Raw genomic sequence first — 17,193 nt, 5'->3', positions numbered from 1 at the left:
CCTCTGTGAATCTGGCCACACACAAGCTCTGTGGCCAACTGATATTTACCAAGATCCTGCCAGTGTCTTTGCTGCAGCCTGATGCATTTAAACATCTTCAGGAAGGACTTGTGGCCTCTGATGCCCAGAAAGGCTTGCTGAGCACAGTTGGGGGCAGTGTCATGAGTTTGCGAGAGTCCGTTGTTGTCTTTGAAAAGAGCTCTCATCCCTCCTCCTTCCCTGCTTGTCTTCCAGTGGGTAAAATGAATTCCAGTCATGCTAATTCTTTATCCTCAGCGAGTTTTCAAAAGGTGCCTTCCCTATGAGTATCTGTAGTGAAAATGCTTTGTGCAGAGCTGTATAGGTTTGGGTTGAAAACTGGCCAGACACCCCAGAAAGTCATTACGGTAAACCTGGCTTCAGTGTAAGCCGTGATTTGATGAATATCTTGAGAACGTGAGGGACATGGGGTCAGGGCCTGGTTCTGGCTGATTCAGGAGCATCTGTCTTCACCCCTCTCAGATTCCTCCTCTGCTTCCTGACCAGCCTCATGGGATAAGCATCACCAAGATGCTTTTGAACTCTCAAGATATTTGGGTGGGCCAGGCAGTGGCTCACGCCTGTAATGCAAGCACTTTGGGAGGCCAAGATGGGAGGATTGCTTGAGGCCAGGAGTTTAAGACCAGACTGGGCAACATAGCAAGACCTCCTACAAAAAATTTAAAAATAGCTGAGTACGGTGGCACGTGCCTTTGGTCCCAGCTACTCGGGGGCTGAGATGGGAGGATCGCTTGAGCCCAGGAGGTTGAAGTTGCAATGAGTTGTGATCGTGCCATTGCACTCCAGCTTGGACAACACAGCAAGACTGTCTAAAAAAAAAGACATTTGGGCAGTTGGGGAAGTCAAGTGGAGGCACATGCATTGAGGCAGTGAGGGTGATATTTTCTGTGTGCGTCTGCCAGGCACCGCGTGGTCACCCATTCCTCCTCCCCCTCATCTGGTCAGTTCATCTTGGAATCTGCCCAGAGAACTCAGAAGAGCAATAGACTGACTGGCTGGTTGCAGTTACTTCCTACAAGATGCTCCTTTACCATCCTTGCCCCTAAACAGGGGCTTCCCATTCTCATGAAGGTGGAATTGGGGCTGGGGGCAGTGGCTCACACCTATAGTCCGAGCTACTTAGGAGGCTGAGGTAGGGGGATCACTTGACTCCAGGAATTTGAGGCTGCAGTGAGCTGTGATTGTGCCACTGCACTCCACCCTGGGTAACAGAGGGAGACCTTGTCACTTTTAAAAAAGAAAAAGATGTAAACGGGCATAGGCTCTTCTAGGAGGATGATTCTGTGGCAAGGCCAGCCTTTCTGGGAGCTCATCCAATCCATTGCCTGCAGACTGACCCCACTTGTAGCAAATTCAAGTCCGGAGCCATCCGCAAACCCCACCAGCACCCTGGGCAGGATGGAAAGAATAGGAGAATTTTGAGGTGACCCAAGTGAGTCCCCTGAGTAGGATGGAGCCAGAGGGAGTCAATGACCTTCCAGGTCCACACGGCAGGTTAGAAGCCAGTAGAGCCAGAGCCCCGGCTGGAAGCTGCCCTTCGCTGGCCACCAGCACCTGAGTGCTCCAATTGCCCCCTCAGTCTCCTCCTGCTCTTCTCCCTCACAGCTGAAGCTGCTAGAAGCTGTCTGCTTATTTGTAGCATCTTTAAAGAGTATAGTAGAGGGGATTCTTGCTTGAAGTTTTTCCTCAGAGGTTTGCCTCCTGCTTCTGCAGTTTTTACACGTCAGAATGCAGAAATTGGCCAGGTGCAGTGGCCCACACCTGTAATCTCAGTACTTTGGGAGGCTGAGGTGGGAAGATAGCCTGAGCCTGGGAGATCAAGGCTGCAGCGAGCCATGTACTGCACATTTGCACCACTCCACTCCAGCCCGGGCAACAGAGTGAGACTCTGTCTCAAAAAAAAAAAAAAAAAGAGAGAGAGAGAAAGATGCCATGGTGTTGTAGAAAGGGTGGGGCCAGAAGTCCAGGAACCAAGTTCTGCTGCTGGCTATGCTTGATTTTTGCAGCTTAGCCTCTCTAGGCTTCAGCCCTCACCCAGTCACTTACCAAGAGTTGTTCTGAGAACCAATGTGCTTTCAGGAGTAAACACCAGAGAGAGGTGACGTGTCCACTCATTTTTAGGAGCACAGATGTTCGTTGTGTTTCCCTAAGAACAGAATCGGTACTTGTCATCATTCTGCCATCTGCAAAAGCTGGGTTCCCCCACCCCCGCTTTTCTTTATTAAATCTAATTTTATTTTTTGCTTTGGTTTTAGACTGAAAATATCCATATATCCCTCTCCCAGCTTTCCCTTCTGTTAACATCTTAATACAGTTATCCAGGAGTCCATGGTAGATTGTTATCCAATCATATTTATATAGTTATCAAAACCAGGAAACATTGGTTTAATGCTGTTAACTAAAAATCTTACTCAGATTTTCCCCCAAATGTCCTTTTTCTGCTCTAGAATTCCATCCAGGACCCCACGTGACATTTAGTTGTGATTTTATCCTGGTCTTTTGCGGTCTGTATCGGTTCTGTAGTCTTCACTCGTTTTTCGTGATACTTTCTTAAAGAGTGTTGACCTGTGTTTTGGTCAGACTCCGCTTCATTTGGATTTCTGTAGTGTTTTCTCGTGAGTGGATTGAGGTTATATGTTTTTGGCAAGAGCAGCACAGAAGTGATGCTGCCACATCCCACACAGCCGCCTCCCTGCTGCACACACACAGAGGTCCACAGCCTGGCGAAACACTTGTAAAACGGTGCTGACGCCAGCAATATGTGAGTGTAGAATTTTATATTCGACCATTATTTAACACTCTCCTCCTGATTTAGCTGTATTTCTAGTAGTCGATTCTCAAAGCATATTATTCTTAGAATTTCTTATACTAATCTTTTTCTAAGAAAGCCAGAAAACTTCTAAGATACTCTTTTCAAAAAAGATTTTTATTATTGGAAGGGCTTTAACAATTACTTTTTGGGGGCCAACTCTGTAGTGAGTTAAAATGAAGCAATTGAGAGGATAGTGATGGTTTTCATGGAATAGCTTCAGTTTTTAGAAGCGGCATCTTTTAAAACTTGAATGAGGGAAAGGGCAGGTTTATTTTGCATTCCAATGCCATTGTTAGTGAAGGCAGACAGTTGGAGGATACGAGGGAGTGCCTGATTTTATACAAATCAGTATTTCCTAACAGAGAGCTAAGATTATTCCAGAGGCTAATTAGAAACCACTTTCTTTTGGAATTGTGTATGGATTGCTGTCTGGGCTCACAGTTGAAATTCCTCTTGCTATGCAGATGACAGAACTTACCACTTCCAAGCCGAAGATGAACAGGAATGTCAAATGTAAGTTACATGGTGGTGGGACTTTGGGCTGGACTTACCTGTTGTTTGTGGGATTTAACACAACGTCGCTCTTGTTTTTCTAGATGGATGTCTGTGCTGCAAAATAGCAAAGAAGAAGCTTTAAACAACGCATTTAAGGGGGATGACAATACTGGAGAAAATAACATCGTCCAAGAACTGACAAAGGAGATCATCTCAGAAGTGCAGAGGATGACGGGCAATGATGTTTGCTGTGACTGTGGGGCACCAGGTGACCCAGGGACCCCACCCAACCCTGGGCTCTGGGACATTTAAATCCCATTCTGATTCACAGAATCCATTCATTGATTTTCACTTTCATTTCAAACACAAAATTAAGTGCAGCTCAGCCTGAGTTCATCCCATTACACAAATGCTTAATGAACTGTGCAGACCGCGGCAGGGGAGAGGGGGTGGGAAGACGTTTGCCTGCCAGGCCCCAGAGCAGGACTGAGTAAAGAGGGTTTGACAGAGCTGCAAAGATTGAAATGCTTTTTGAGAAATGAAAACTGAAGGGTACAGTGAGGGGGAACTCAAGGTCATGTGGGCTGAGAGGCTGCATGTGTCTGGGCTTCCTTGCTTGGAATCTGCTCTCTTCTCCCTTTATCCTACTTTGCAGAACTTCTGAAGTAGCTTTAAGCTGCTGTCTGGCTCTGTGACCCTGGGAGAGCCACTTGCTTTGTTAAACATCGATTGTCCTGTCTGTAAACTGAAGGGACAGGTCCCTTTTAGCTGACACATTCTGTGAAATAAGATTTTATTTTTACATTTTAATAAAGCATATTAGGGGCTTTATAGTAGGATGTGGTTTAAGGAATTTACTCTAATTGAGACAGAATGGTGGGGGTGGGGGGTCGGGGGACTACACAGGTGCATTTTCTGAACATTTATAAAATGAAAAAGATGGAGGCTTGGCTAGAATGGTCGGTCCCCTTTTCATTCCTCTAATTATATGACAATTTTTCTTAAAAAACCAAACACAACTGAAGTAGAGTGGGCAGTTGAGAAGTACCCTTAGGTTCCCATGACCCTGAAGACTGTATTTGGCCTTGGACCCATTAAAAAGAAAAAAAAAAAACTGGCTGGGTGCAGTGGCTCATGCCTGTAATCCCAGCACTTTGGAAGACTGTGGTGGGCGGATCACTTGAGGTCAGGAGTTCGAGACCAGCCTGGCCAACATAGTGAAAGCTCGTCTCTATTAAAAATACCATAATTAGCCTGTCGTGGTAGTGCGCACATGTAGTCCCAGCTACTTAGGAGACTGAGGCAGGAGAATCACTTGAATCCAGGAGGCGGAGGTTGCAGTGAGCTGAGATCATGCCACTGCACTCCAGCCTGGACGATTGAACGAGACTGTATCAAACAAACAAACAAAAAAATGAAAATACCTTTTTGGCAGCAGATGAGGTAGGGGTTGATAAGTAGTGAATCATGGTCTGTCTTGAGAAAGGGTAAAGACAGTTTGCGATTTGGGTTTTTCATACACTTTGATAAAGAGCTCAAAGTATGTACTCATTATTTTAAAATGCCAAGACAGTGTGGGTAATAGAAAAATGATGTAGAGTCACCTAAATGGATGCTTGTGCCTCCCCAAAGCACGTGGATACAGTGGAGTCGTCCTACACAAGCGCAGACGCAGATGCCAAAAAGGTTTTCCAACGTGGATAACATTTTTAATAACTTGAACATTTAAAAAATAACTTCATCATTGCCTACTGACTAAAGTTGCGATATTTACCTACCGTGAGTTTCTGAGGGTAACAAACAATTCTGAAGAGAATTGTGTTTATGGGTTGCATGATGTACTCAAGGACATCTTTTTAATTTCCCATTTTTAGCAAATTCCCATTCATCTGTCAGGCATTTTGTGGGTGCTTATCATGTTCTAAACTGATGGTAGGGGCATGTTAGTGAGGAGCCGAGCTGTGGCTTTGAACGCAGGTAGAGGCAGGGCCACGGTCTGCTCTGCACTCCCTGGCAACCTCGAGCCTGAGCATTGTGAAACTGTCTCTGCCGTATAATGAGATAAAAATCCCTGCCCTGGCCATCTCATGGGGCTCTTAGATTTGATACAAAAGTGCTCTGTGATTTCTGAAGCTCTTAATGCAAACTATTGTTGCTACTACCAGTGTGCTGAACACAGCATATCCTATGTACATAGTACGTTCTCTGTTGTTATCAGCATCTATAGAAGCGAATGTTTTAAGCCTATTCCCCTTTTACTAGTAGACTTTGGCTGGTCTCATTGTTTTCCTCTTGCTCCATTCTGCTAGTGTGACCAAGCTGGTGATGGGCGTGGTCTGTTTTCATGACCAGCCATTGAGGAGCCCTTGGTCACTGGAGTGCGTCCTATTTATTTTTGCACACACAGCATCTGTCACACGAATGGAAGGATGGGGAGATGGAGAGAGAGGGAAGAAGAGGGAGAGTAGATGTGTGCATATGTGGGTATTGCATGTAAATTGCTGGTAATTATGGACAAAGTTTCCAGCTGTGTTAAGGATCAGAAAATGCTCATGCTCAGAACTCCTTGTTCAGTAACTATGCAGGAAGAAAGTTGTGACTCCTGACCTTCTTTTTGACTGGAAGCTCAAATCTGCCCTCTTCTCTTTGGCAGATCCTACATGGCTTTCCACCAACCTGGGCATCCTGACCTGCATCGAGTGTTCCGGAATCCACCGAGAGCTGGGGGTTCATTACTCCAGGATGCAGTCCCTGACCTTAGATGTACTGGGAACGTCTGAGCTGCTGGTAATTTTTAAATCCTTGTTTTGAGATTGGAAACAAATGAGCTGTAAGCTAAGTTTTACTTTTGGCATTCTAATCCATTTTGGTAAGCTAGTGATTGTTGATATATTACCAAATGGGTTTGGATAATTAGAAACTCATTGATAATTCTTCATTTTTAGCTACTGGTGGTTGAGGGCACTTCTTGTTGCAAAACTTTATTCTTAAATGAATAAAGAGGAGTGAAACCAAAACAGCATTGAGAGTGGTGTGAGGTTCTGCAGAAATGGAATAAGATGGTGACACAGGCCAGCTCACCCCATCCATTAGACAGATGTGGAATTTCTGACAAGGCTGTGGTGACAGCTTGCCTCAAGCCTCCGACTTTTCCCTACCCCAGATTGTCCCCCTTGGGGGCACATACTGGTCTTCATTTTTACCGCCTTTGTTTCATAAGTCTTTCATTCTTGGTTCAGTGATAACGCTTAAACCATGTGATAGAGATAGGAGGAGACTGAAGCATTTTCTGTGAAGTGGCTTTCAGAGTATCGAGACTATGGTCCCACAAGGTCCATCAGACAGGTTATGCTTCTGGCCACCTGACACATGAGCTTTCGTGACTGTCTTCCCTAGAAAGCAGTTCTTGAATTCTCTCCTGGGACAGCTGAGTGTTGACAGTAAACAGTAAGTAGATATTGATTGCTATTGATTTTAATGTTGAATTTAAAAGTTTACATGTAGGGAATTTAATGTCAAGAGCAATAGTCGTGACAGAAAATCAATAGTTGTAGACCATGTTCCTCTCAAGGGGCCATCAGTCTTATTGATGACTTCGAATCCAGTGTGTCTGAACTTCGAATGCATTTTGAACTCTCTTGTCAAACCTTTCCAGGAATGCCTTTATGGTCTTGAAAGACAGAGTTGGGAGAAACTACAGTGGATCCTAGCAGCCTAGTTAGTAACATCCTTAGTTACTTAAAGTTTAAAACTAAGCTAGACTCACTTAAAGTTTAAAACTAAGGAACTCCAAGCAGTGCCTTACTGGTTACATACGGCAATTATTGTTCATGTAATAATGCACGTGACCTACATCTTGGAGAGGTAAACAGATGTACATGTGGCATCTCTTGGATAACTGATGATGGCATAGATTGGAGATTGTCATGGTACATTTTCAAAGAAGCACAAAGTACTTCTCAGTAAACAGTGATGAACTATGGCAGTTATTTCTTCTACTGATTTTCTTAAAACAATGGGAAGTGTTAAGTGATTTATGATGAAGTAGTAATTGTTGATTTTGTACTATGTGTTTTGCAGACCACTTTATATATACTAGGCTCATTTGATCTCCAGTAACAACCTGATGGCCTTGGTATATTATCCCCATTTTACAGAGGAGGAAACTGAGGCTTAGAATGTTTCAATATGCCTAGGGTTATGAAGCTTTTAAGGTGACAGATCTGGGGTATAGGCCTCTTTAATCTAATTCCAGACCTCACACTTAAACCTTAGAGGAGCCTGGGACACAAATTGGCATTTTAGTGGGTTGTCTTGCTGTGTGATAAACATTTAAACATCTCTACTATCCTTCCCTATTACCATCCCCAACAAATGTTTAACAGTCAACTCTGGAGAAAAAAGAACCCTGGTTTGCAACCTGCCTGTTCTCGTGGTGTAAATACTCCCACAATGGCCAATTTCAAGCTACCCATGTGAATTACTAAATGTGAAGTTGGAAAAAGATGTTCATTATATAGTACATTCACCATGCAACACAGTGGATGTAAATAACTTCATGAACATGGATAATAGTAAAATGTAGTATAATTAGCAAATGATGAGTTTTGAGTATATACCTTAGTTATTAATATAACATAATTATGAGTTTATATAGTATAATTTTTAATAGTAGCAGTGTTTAGCAGTTGGCTAGCAAAATTCCTGAAATTTTAACAGTTGACTGTTATGAGCTAGTAGGAGCCTGACCCCACCATCTGTTACAATTTCTTAAATGTGTCTCAGAAATTTCGTGTTCTTCATGAGACCTGAATTCCTACTAAAGAAGAAAACGCCAAAGAAAGGTGAAAGGAATATGTTGTCCTGTCTTGATGAAATGATGAGGTGACTTCTTATGCCTAATTAAATTCTCCATTTCTGTCTCCCAGAGCCTCCATCTGCATTCTTATAGGAGTTTAAAGTTTGGTTGGCTGTCACCCACAATGAGAAATCAGCCAGTGCCTGCTTAATCTATGTCTGCAGATATTTTCAAAATCGAATTGCTCCCAGAGTTTTAAACTCTTCCTTACCCAAGCCTTTTTTCCTCAGTGGTTATCAGGAAAAGGAGAGACAGCAGTGAATTGTGTAGGATTTACTCCCTTCAACTCTGCTTGCCCTGCGCTCTGGCTGGTCCTCTGCGGTTCACAGGAGGTGGACATCTCCTCACGGCTCCCCTGATTCATTTGTTGTGTGCTAGGAGTGTGGTCATGATGTTGTGGCTGTAAACCTCATTCCTTAGCCCTTTGGTTAAGCAGTACGTAGGGTGTCAGGTGTTAGTATTCATTGGCAAAGCTTGGAAATTTCAAGGCTTCTTTTTTTTTTTTTGAGACAGGGTCTCACTCCATGGCCCAGGCTAGAGTCCAGTAGTGCAGTCTTAGCTCACTGCAAGCTCACTGCAGCCTCTGCCTCCTGGGTTCAAGCAATCCTCCCACCTCAGCCTCCTCAGTAGCTGAGACTACAGGCAAGTGCTACCACGCCTGGCTAATTTTTGTATTTTTGGTAGAGATGTATTTTTGTATTTTTGGTAGCCACGTCCAGGCTGGTCTCGAACTCCTGGGCTCAAGCGATCCTCCTGCCTTGGCCTCCCAAAATGCTGGGATTACAGGTGTGAGCCACTGTGGTTGGCCTCAAGCCTTTTAAAAGTACCCAGGTTGTTTGTTTTATTTTGCTTAGACAATCAGGTACTGGGATGAAGGATTTCCTGAAGTCTTTTTACCTCTTTCTCTGCGTGTGTGTGAGTGTGTGTATATTTAGAATGTATCTGACACACCGTTAAGAACCATAAAGAATTAGCTATCATTGTTATCTCCTTTAACAAAATTCTTTCAGGAAAGTGGTCCCCATGTGCCAACATGTGAACCCCCAGGGAGGCCACGCATGGTCTGTGCTTGTAGTCTGTTCTTACGAACCTTTTTAATTCAGAGTTGCATGACATGCAGGGCCACGGCTGACTTGCTCGCTGAAGTGTGTTTTCTTGTATAGCAAGTGTTCATTAGGCCCCTTGGTGCCTTGTGAAAGGAGAGTGGTGGGTGCAGTCTCACAGGAGTAGCATCTCTTCTCTTTTGGGTAAATAGGACAGCCCGTTTCAGGGTGACATGCTGTGACAACAAGGGATTTTATTTTTTAAATTTTTTATTGTATGTATTTATGGTGTACAACGTGATGTTTTAGTATATTGTATACATTGTGTGTGACTAAATCAAGCTAGTTAACGCACCTGTCACCTCACATGCTTATGTTTTATGGTGAGAACACTTAAAATCTACTCTCTTGAGCCTGGTGTGGTGGCTGGTGCCTGTAATCCCAGTACTTTGGGAGGCTGAGGTGAGAAGATTGCTTGAGTCCGGGAGTTTGAGACCAGCCTGACCAACATAGTGAGACCTCCATCTCTACAAATAATTTTTTAAAATTAGCTGGGAGTGGTGGCAAGCACCTGTGGTCCCAGCTACTTGGGAGGCTGAGGCAGGAGGATCACCTGAGCATCCAGGAAGTTGAGGCTACTGTGAACTGTGATCTTGCCACTGCACTCCAGCCTGGGCAACAGAGTGAGACTGTCTCAAAACAAAATTTTCAAGTATATAGTACATTATTATTAACTAGAGTCACCATGCTGTACACTAGATCCCTAGAATTTATTCATCCTAACTGAAATTTTGTATGCTTTGACCAAGATGCCCAACCCCTGGTATCCATAGTTTCTACTCTCTACTTCTATGAGTTCACGTTTTTTGGATTTTGCATATAAATGAGATCTGCAGAATTTTTCTTCCTTTGCCTGGCATATTTCACTTAGCATAATGTCCTTCAGGTTCATCCATGTTGTCACAAATGACAGAAGGTCCTTCTTTTTTTCAGGTCGAATAGTATTCCATTATGTATATATACCACATTTTTAAAATCCATTCGTCCATTGGTGGCATTTAGGTTGATTCTCTTATCTCGACTATTGTGAATAGTACTGCAATAAACAAGATGGTGAAGACATGTCTTCAACAAACTGATTTCAGATCTTTTGGGTAAATACCCAGAAGTGGGTTATATGGTGGTTCTCGTTTTAGTTTTTTGAGGAACCTCCATACCATTTTCTATAATGGTTGTATTATAATAATTTACCTTCCCACCCGGTGTGCAAGGCTTCGCTTTTCTCTACATCCCTGCCAACACTTGTTATCTTTTGTCTTTTTGATAAAAGCCCCATTCTAACAGTGTGAGATGACTGTGGTTTTAATTTGCATTTCCCTGATGATTTGTATGATTAATGATGTATACTTTTTCATACATATACCTGTTGGTCATTTGTAGGCAACCTCTACCTCCCAGGCTCATGCAATCCTTCTGGGTAGCTGGGACTTTCGGCATGTGCCACCACGCCCAGCTAATTTTTTAAAATTTTTCCATAGAGATAGGATCTCACTATATTGGCCAGGCTAATCTGGAATTCCTGGGCTTAAGTGGTCTTCTGGCCTCGGCTTCCCAAAGTCCCGGGATTATAGGTGTGAACCGTGTGCAGCCTAGCATTACTTCTTATCCAGTGGAATGGAAATTGCATAACTGAAGTATTAGTTCTGAGGAATCATGTCATCTTAACTACTGTAGCACATACCAGCTTAGTGTCTTTAGATTCTAAAGCAAACCTACTTTGGGAAAAACTTACTGGGAAACACAAATTTTAAAAAGATAAATTTCCTTCTTAATGTAGAAGATCATGATTTCAGCTTTGATTTTTCAGGTCATATGAAAAACAGTATCATTGGTACTAGGGTACTACTATCATGATCAATTTCACTATCACACATGAAGTTAACAAAGGAATTCTTGATATTCTGAAATTGAATTTGAGTCAGTAATTTAAAAATCTTACGAGACCAGGCGCAGTGGTTCACACCTATAGTTCCAGCACTTTGGGAGGCTGAGGCAGGCAGATCGCTTGAGCCCATGAGTTCAAGACCAACCTGGGTCACATGGCGAAACCCCATCTCTACAAAAAAAAAAAAAATACCCAAATTGGCTGAGCATGATGGTACATGTCTGTGGTCCTAGCTACTAGGGAGGCTGAGGTGGGAGAATCACCTAAAGCCTAGGAGGTTGGCTATAGTGAACTGAGATTGTGCCACCGCTCCCCAGCCTGGGTAACAGAGTAAGACCCTGTCTCAGAACAAAACAAAAAAAATCAAAATTTTAAAAAAGCATCAAGAACCTTACCAAATATTTACTGACTCAACTTTCTGTTTCTTGACTTTCTTCTATTTCTGTTCTCATAAGGTTGTTAATAAGCTGTCAAATGTTAAAGCGGGTCAACACACAGTCTGATCTGAAGAGCATATGGAGAGGAAAGCTCCTCAAAGACCAAGAACTTACGACTTATAACTGTTGTTAGTTCACCTAGGACTGAAATGTGCCACCCAGATACTAAAAGCAATTGCTTAGGGCAACAAGACATTGACTATCAATGGTCATCTACGAAGGAACTGTTATGCTTCAGGCATTGTTGTAGGTGTTCTACGTACATTATAATATATAACCTAAATGGAGAGCTCCATTTTTAAAAAAAGGCCAGAGAAGTTAAGAAACTTACCCAGTGTAGGATTTACACTCCAACTATTAGACTCCAGAGCCTGTGTTCCAGCCTCTTTTTTTAAAGCCAGGATTCTGAACATTTTTTAAACCACAAACTCTGTCAGAAAAAATTGAGCGGCAAAGCATATACTTACTTACATATGATGTACCTACACTTACTAAGAAATATATACTTTGTAAACTACATCAAAAATAGAACTTTTAAAGGGTGAGGTAAAGACATCATATGTAAACTTTTTCCCTGCACACCAGAGTGGCCTTTTGTGCTCTCTGCTTTGGAGGCAGCAGTTTGGTCAAGCCCCTTCCCTTACCTGGGCTTTTACCCTTTGCACTTTAGAGCTGGATCGCACTCTCCAGGCCCTCCACCCTTTGGGGATCCAAGGGGCCCAATTAACATCAGGGAGGAGCTGACCTTGGGGTCTCCTCCTGAGCTCAGTGGTCAGGGAAGTCTGGTTTCTCTCACTTGCCTGTTCCTCTCCTGGGGTGAGTCAGAGAGGAATGTCACACCATTGTTGTCCTTCCCTGTGGAGACATGAAAACGGGACAGGAGGTTTCCCTGCCCCACACCAAACTCTCAAAACAACGTCCAGATAAAACCTAAAGTCTCATTTTGGCTCAGTGGGCCCTGCTCAGGTAGGTGCTAAGGATGTACCCGGTGTGTGATTCTGTGTCCCTGTCCTGGGCGTTGCCATCAGGGAGGGGACGCCCACACATGACTCCCCTGCTTGGTGAGTGCCAAGGAAAGGGGCCTCCTGGCCAAGTGACTGCTCTGCTCATCTGGGCCTGGCGCCACCATCCTCGTAGTGCTCAGCATGAACTTCTTTTCCAGGGCTGCTTATTAACTCATCGCTGTCTTGTTCAAGTGAGCTGCCGTAGAGCAGGAGGGTGCCTCATGCCCCGTGCCCAGCACAGACGAGGGGCTCAGATTGTGTTCTTGAGGCCACAGGAAGGGCGAGGGGCTGAGCTGAGCTGCCCTGCCCTGGGTGATACAGAACTTAAACGCTTCTTCCTCTCCTCCATCCAGTCTGGCTCAATTTCTGCCTCAGTGCAGCCCGCAAATTCCTTCTGGGTACCAGTGAGAAGCAGGAGATGCCAGGGCTCAGGTCGACACCCACCTTCCTGCCCCCCTGGCTTCTGCCTGCCTGTCCTGCTGGCACCTGCAGCCTCCATTTGCAAATGCTTTTCTTTTGTTGATGGGTCCAGAGGAGTTCTCTGTGGGCTGAAACGTAAACTGGAACTTGGCAGAACTGCAAGGTAGCACGTTTCTCTAGCTTTGGGTGAGTGTGACACATGGATGCGGTGGCTCCCTGGACCAGCTGTCTCTCAGTTAACCAGCCAAGTCCAAGCAGAAGGGAAGCAGTTCTTCAATTCCTGGGGAATTCTCCTCCTCCCATCTCCCCACCCCCATCTGCTTAACACAGACTGTGAGGCGTCAGGGTGGTTGGCCCCTGGCTCGCAGAGGGGGCCACAGTGATTTTTGTCACTTAACTTGGGAAAGCCATTGTGCTCACCTGGGGACAGTGTCCCCCTTGGATTGTATGATGCCTGGCTATAAACCAGGGGCTCTGACATTGGGGTTCAGTGCTGGATCTGACAGCAGCTGCCTGAGAAACCCTTCACAGGGCATTAGCTTCCTGGCGCATAGGTACCTGTCACCTTAAGTGGTATGCCAACTGACCATTCTGTTGTCCCTGGGAAAATTGCAACGCAGACTCCAGCCTTTTGCCTCCTGACTGATGGCTTGAGGTGCCAGAGCCAGGACTGAGCAAGGAGGTGGAGTTGGTTAATGTTTTATGCTGCTTTGGGCCGCCTAGAAAAAGCTTTCTCCACTTGTCAAGGGCCAGGTTGAATTAGGAAAGCTCATCATCCAAGTATTAGGCTACCTCGCATAATTCTTTTGTTGTTTAAAAAATTGCGTCTGCATTCTCCACTAGCCCCACTAGCCCATTTCACTGGTTGATGTTATTTGCCACCAGGAAGTTCCAGTGTATCTAACCCAGACCTCTTGGGCTGCTTCTTCAGTCAGTTCCTCCCAAGAGATAGACCCGATTTCAGGCTGCAGCAGCCTCTCCCAAAGCATCTCTGTTAGCTCCTTTGCCTGCATAATTTAAAAAAAAAAAAATTTTTTTTTTAAATTTTTTTTGTAGAGACAGAGTCTTGCTGTCACCCAGGCTGGAGTCCAGTGGTGTGATCTTGGCTCACTGCAACTTCCGCCTCCTGGATTCAAGCAATTCGCCTGTCTCAGCCTCCCGAGTAGCTGGGACTACAGGCACACGCTGCCATGCCTGGCTAATTTCTTTTGTATTTTACTAGAGACAGGGTTTCACCGTGTTGTCCAGGCTAGTCTCGAACACCGGAGCTCAGGCGATGCACCCACCTTGGCCTCCCAAAGTGGTAGGAATACAGGTATGAGCCACCGCTCCTGGCCTGCCTGCATAATCAGTAGAGAGCAGAAATATCACAAGCATCACTGACTCCCCAGCACAACATGGAAATGAATACGTTTTCTCAAAGCACTGAGCTTGGTGCTCTCTTTCATTGTTTCATTAAACGTTTAAGAATCTGAGCTGGCCGGGCGCGGTGGCTCACACCTGTAATCCCAGCACTTTGGGAGGCTGAGGTGGCCGGATTGCTTGAGCCCAGGAGTTCGAGACCATCCTGGGCTACATGGCAAAACCCCATCTCTACAAAAACAAAAATCAGCTGGGTGTGGTGGCATGTGCCTATAGTCCCAGCTGCTTGAGAACCTGAGGTAGGAGGGTCACCTGAGCCTGGGGAGGTCAAGGTTGCATTAAGCCATGATCTGGCCACTGCACTTCGGCCTGGGCAACAGAGCGAGACCCTGTCTCCAAAAAAAAAAAAAAGAATGTGTTAATTTAATGTTTAACATGTCAGAAGATTGATTGATTGGCAAGTAAAGACCTTACATCTGGAGCTAATACATTTTTAGTGCTTTAGTTTACTGTTTTCACCTAAATTTTATCCATTTTTATCATTATTACAACCCAGAAGTGTAGGTATCATCCCATTTTACTGATGAAAACTCTGCCACTCATGGAAACTGACTTACCTGTGGTCACACAGCCGGTGATGGAGCTGTGATTTGAACCTAAGTCTTGGCTTTACTGGCCCAGTGCCGCTTTGCTCTACCAGAACTACCTCATAGCTGGCATAAGTGAAGGTTGTTTGAGGATGTGAAATAGAGTCACTTTGGTTGAGGCACAGGTCTTTGGGAGGAGTGGGTAAGGATGGAAATTCACATTGGACCAAGTTACTGGTTCTCCCTCTCTCTATCTGTACTCTATCCAGAGCGCGTTTTATGACAATGCACCTGTATGATAGGCATGCCGCTTCTTATCTTTAATTTTATGGGTACCTTTGGGCTTTGGGTTTTGTCCATCTTCATTAAAGGCAAACCACTTTATTGCTCTATTTCTTAGTGGCCATTAAATAAATCATCAGATGGGGATGGGTAAAGTGTAGCAGTAGAATGTATTAATAATTGAGTATCCTGAAATAGACTTTCATTTTTTGCAGCTTGCCAAGAATATTGGGAATGCAGGCTTTAATGAGATCATGGAATGTTGCCTACCAGCTGAGGACTCTGTCAAACCCAACCCAGGCAGTGACATGTAAGTATGGGACTGGTTATTCTCATTTGCTGAGTAAAGATTTGCCTTTGCCTGAGCCCCGGGAGGCAGGGGAATAAGAAGTTTTGGGTGCATCAGTCCTTGCTTCTTTGGGGAATAAATCAGCCTGAGTTGGTCACTTTAACCTTTTAGGTGACCAAATGGAAATTTAGTCACTTTAACCTTTTGGGTGACCAAATAGAAATTTTTTTAGGTAGAAGCCAAAAGCAGGCAGGTTTCGCCCATGCTGTGCGTGTGTGCATGGGGTGTGTAGAGAACCTCACTCGCCACTGGTGGGTGGAACACCCTGGACTTTTCACCTCTGCCGTTTGTCCTGTTGAATCACTTCCTCATCTTGGTCTCTCTGCTGCATAATCCTGAGCCACCGAGATGGCTGGTTGTGGTAGATACGTGGTTATGTAGCTGCCTCCTTGCCAACGTCCTTGCATCCTTGCAAATGTGGAATGTTTTATTTCCTTCAAAAAGTATTTGTGTTACTGTTGATACAAAACTTGATGGAGAAGCTTTTTTTTTTTTTTCTGGAGATAGAGTTTCACTCTTGTTACCCAAGCTGGAGTGTAGTGGCACAACCTTGGCCCACTGCAACCTCTGCCTCCCAGGTTCAAGCGATTCTCCTGTCTCAGCCTCCCAAGTAGCTGTGATTACAGGCACTTGCCACCATACACGGCTAATTTTTATATTTTTAGTAGAGACGGAGTTTCACCATGTTGGCCAGGCTGGACTCGAACTCCTGACCTCAGGTGATCCACTCACCGCAGCCTCCCAAAGTGCTGGGATTACAGGCGTGAGGCACCGTGCCAGGCCAGTGGAGAAGCTTTTGTGTCTCTCGGTGCAAAGCTACAACAGGGAATATTCTTGCCTGTCTTATCAGAGTGTCAGTGGCCACGTCACGCTAGTCTTCGAGAAGAGGTGGATAGGGAGACCAATGGGTTCGGGCAGTGGGTGTCCTGCCCGCCTTAGACTTCAGCTCTGTTTAGTATGATGGCTCTTATGTCTGTAGGGGGATGTGTGTGGTTTTGTTACGATGCAAAGTGAAACAGACGGAAGGAGAGAGACCACTGGGCCAGTTGACAGATCACCTGCATTTGAGTGGCGAGACTGGGTCACCATGTCCTGGAAGGACAAAGAAAAATGAAAAATGTGCGATAAGAAAAAATATTTAAAATTCATTTACAGAAACAGCATTTTCTGTGGAATAAGACTGAAACAGAATTAATGACATGAGTCTTCCCAAAGGACAGTGAGCAACAGTGAACAATGTCTTTAAGGCGGTTTCACAAAGGGCCGTTAGTGTAGGGGCCCTTTGTAAAGGCAGATCATTGAGATTTTTTTTTTTTCCCTTCGAGATGGAGTCTCACCTTCTCGCCCAGGCTGGAGTGCAATGACGCGGTCTTGGCTCACTGCAACCTCTGCCTCCCGGGTTCAAGTGCTTCTCCCGCCTCAGCCTCCTGAGTAGGTGGGATTACAGGCGCATGCCACCACACCTAGCTAATTTTTTGTATCTTTAGTAGAGACAGGGTTTCATCATGTTGGTCAGGCTGGTCTCAAACTCCTGACCTCATGATCTGCTCGCCTCGGCCT

The 17,193-nt window shown here is 44.7% G+C and overlaps 1 protein-coding gene across 1 annotated transcript in view; it reads left to right on the top strand.

Annotated features, from left to right (window-relative positions):
* ASAP2 (ArfGAP with SH3 domain, ankyrin repeat and PH domain 2) overlaps positions 1-17,193 on the top strand; it is a 175,623-nt gene that overhangs the window by 116,843 nt on the left and 41,587 nt on the right. Inside the window, exons 13-16 of the mRNA XM_011965316.1 lie at positions 3,316-3,364; positions 3,448-3,614; positions 6,000-6,133; positions 15,500-15,594. Of these exons, the coding sequence (XP_011820706.1) occupies positions 3,316-3,364; positions 3,448-3,614; positions 6,000-6,133; positions 15,500-15,594 (445 nt within the window). The remainder of the gene's footprint in view (positions 1-3,315; positions 3,365-3,447; positions 3,615-5,999; positions 6,134-15,499; positions 15,595-17,193) is intronic.

This window comes from Mandrillus leucophaeus, unplaced genomic scaffold, assembly GCF_000951045.1.
Source record: "Mandrillus leucophaeus isolate KB7577 unplaced genomic scaffold, Mleu.le_1.0 Scaffold72, whole genome shotgun sequence".
Lineage (NCBI taxonomy): Eukaryota > Metazoa > Chordata > Mammalia > Primates > Cercopithecidae > Mandrillus > Mandrillus leucophaeus.
Note: the sequence above shows the minus strand (reverse complement) of the source record. Positions and strands in the feature narration are given on the sequence as shown.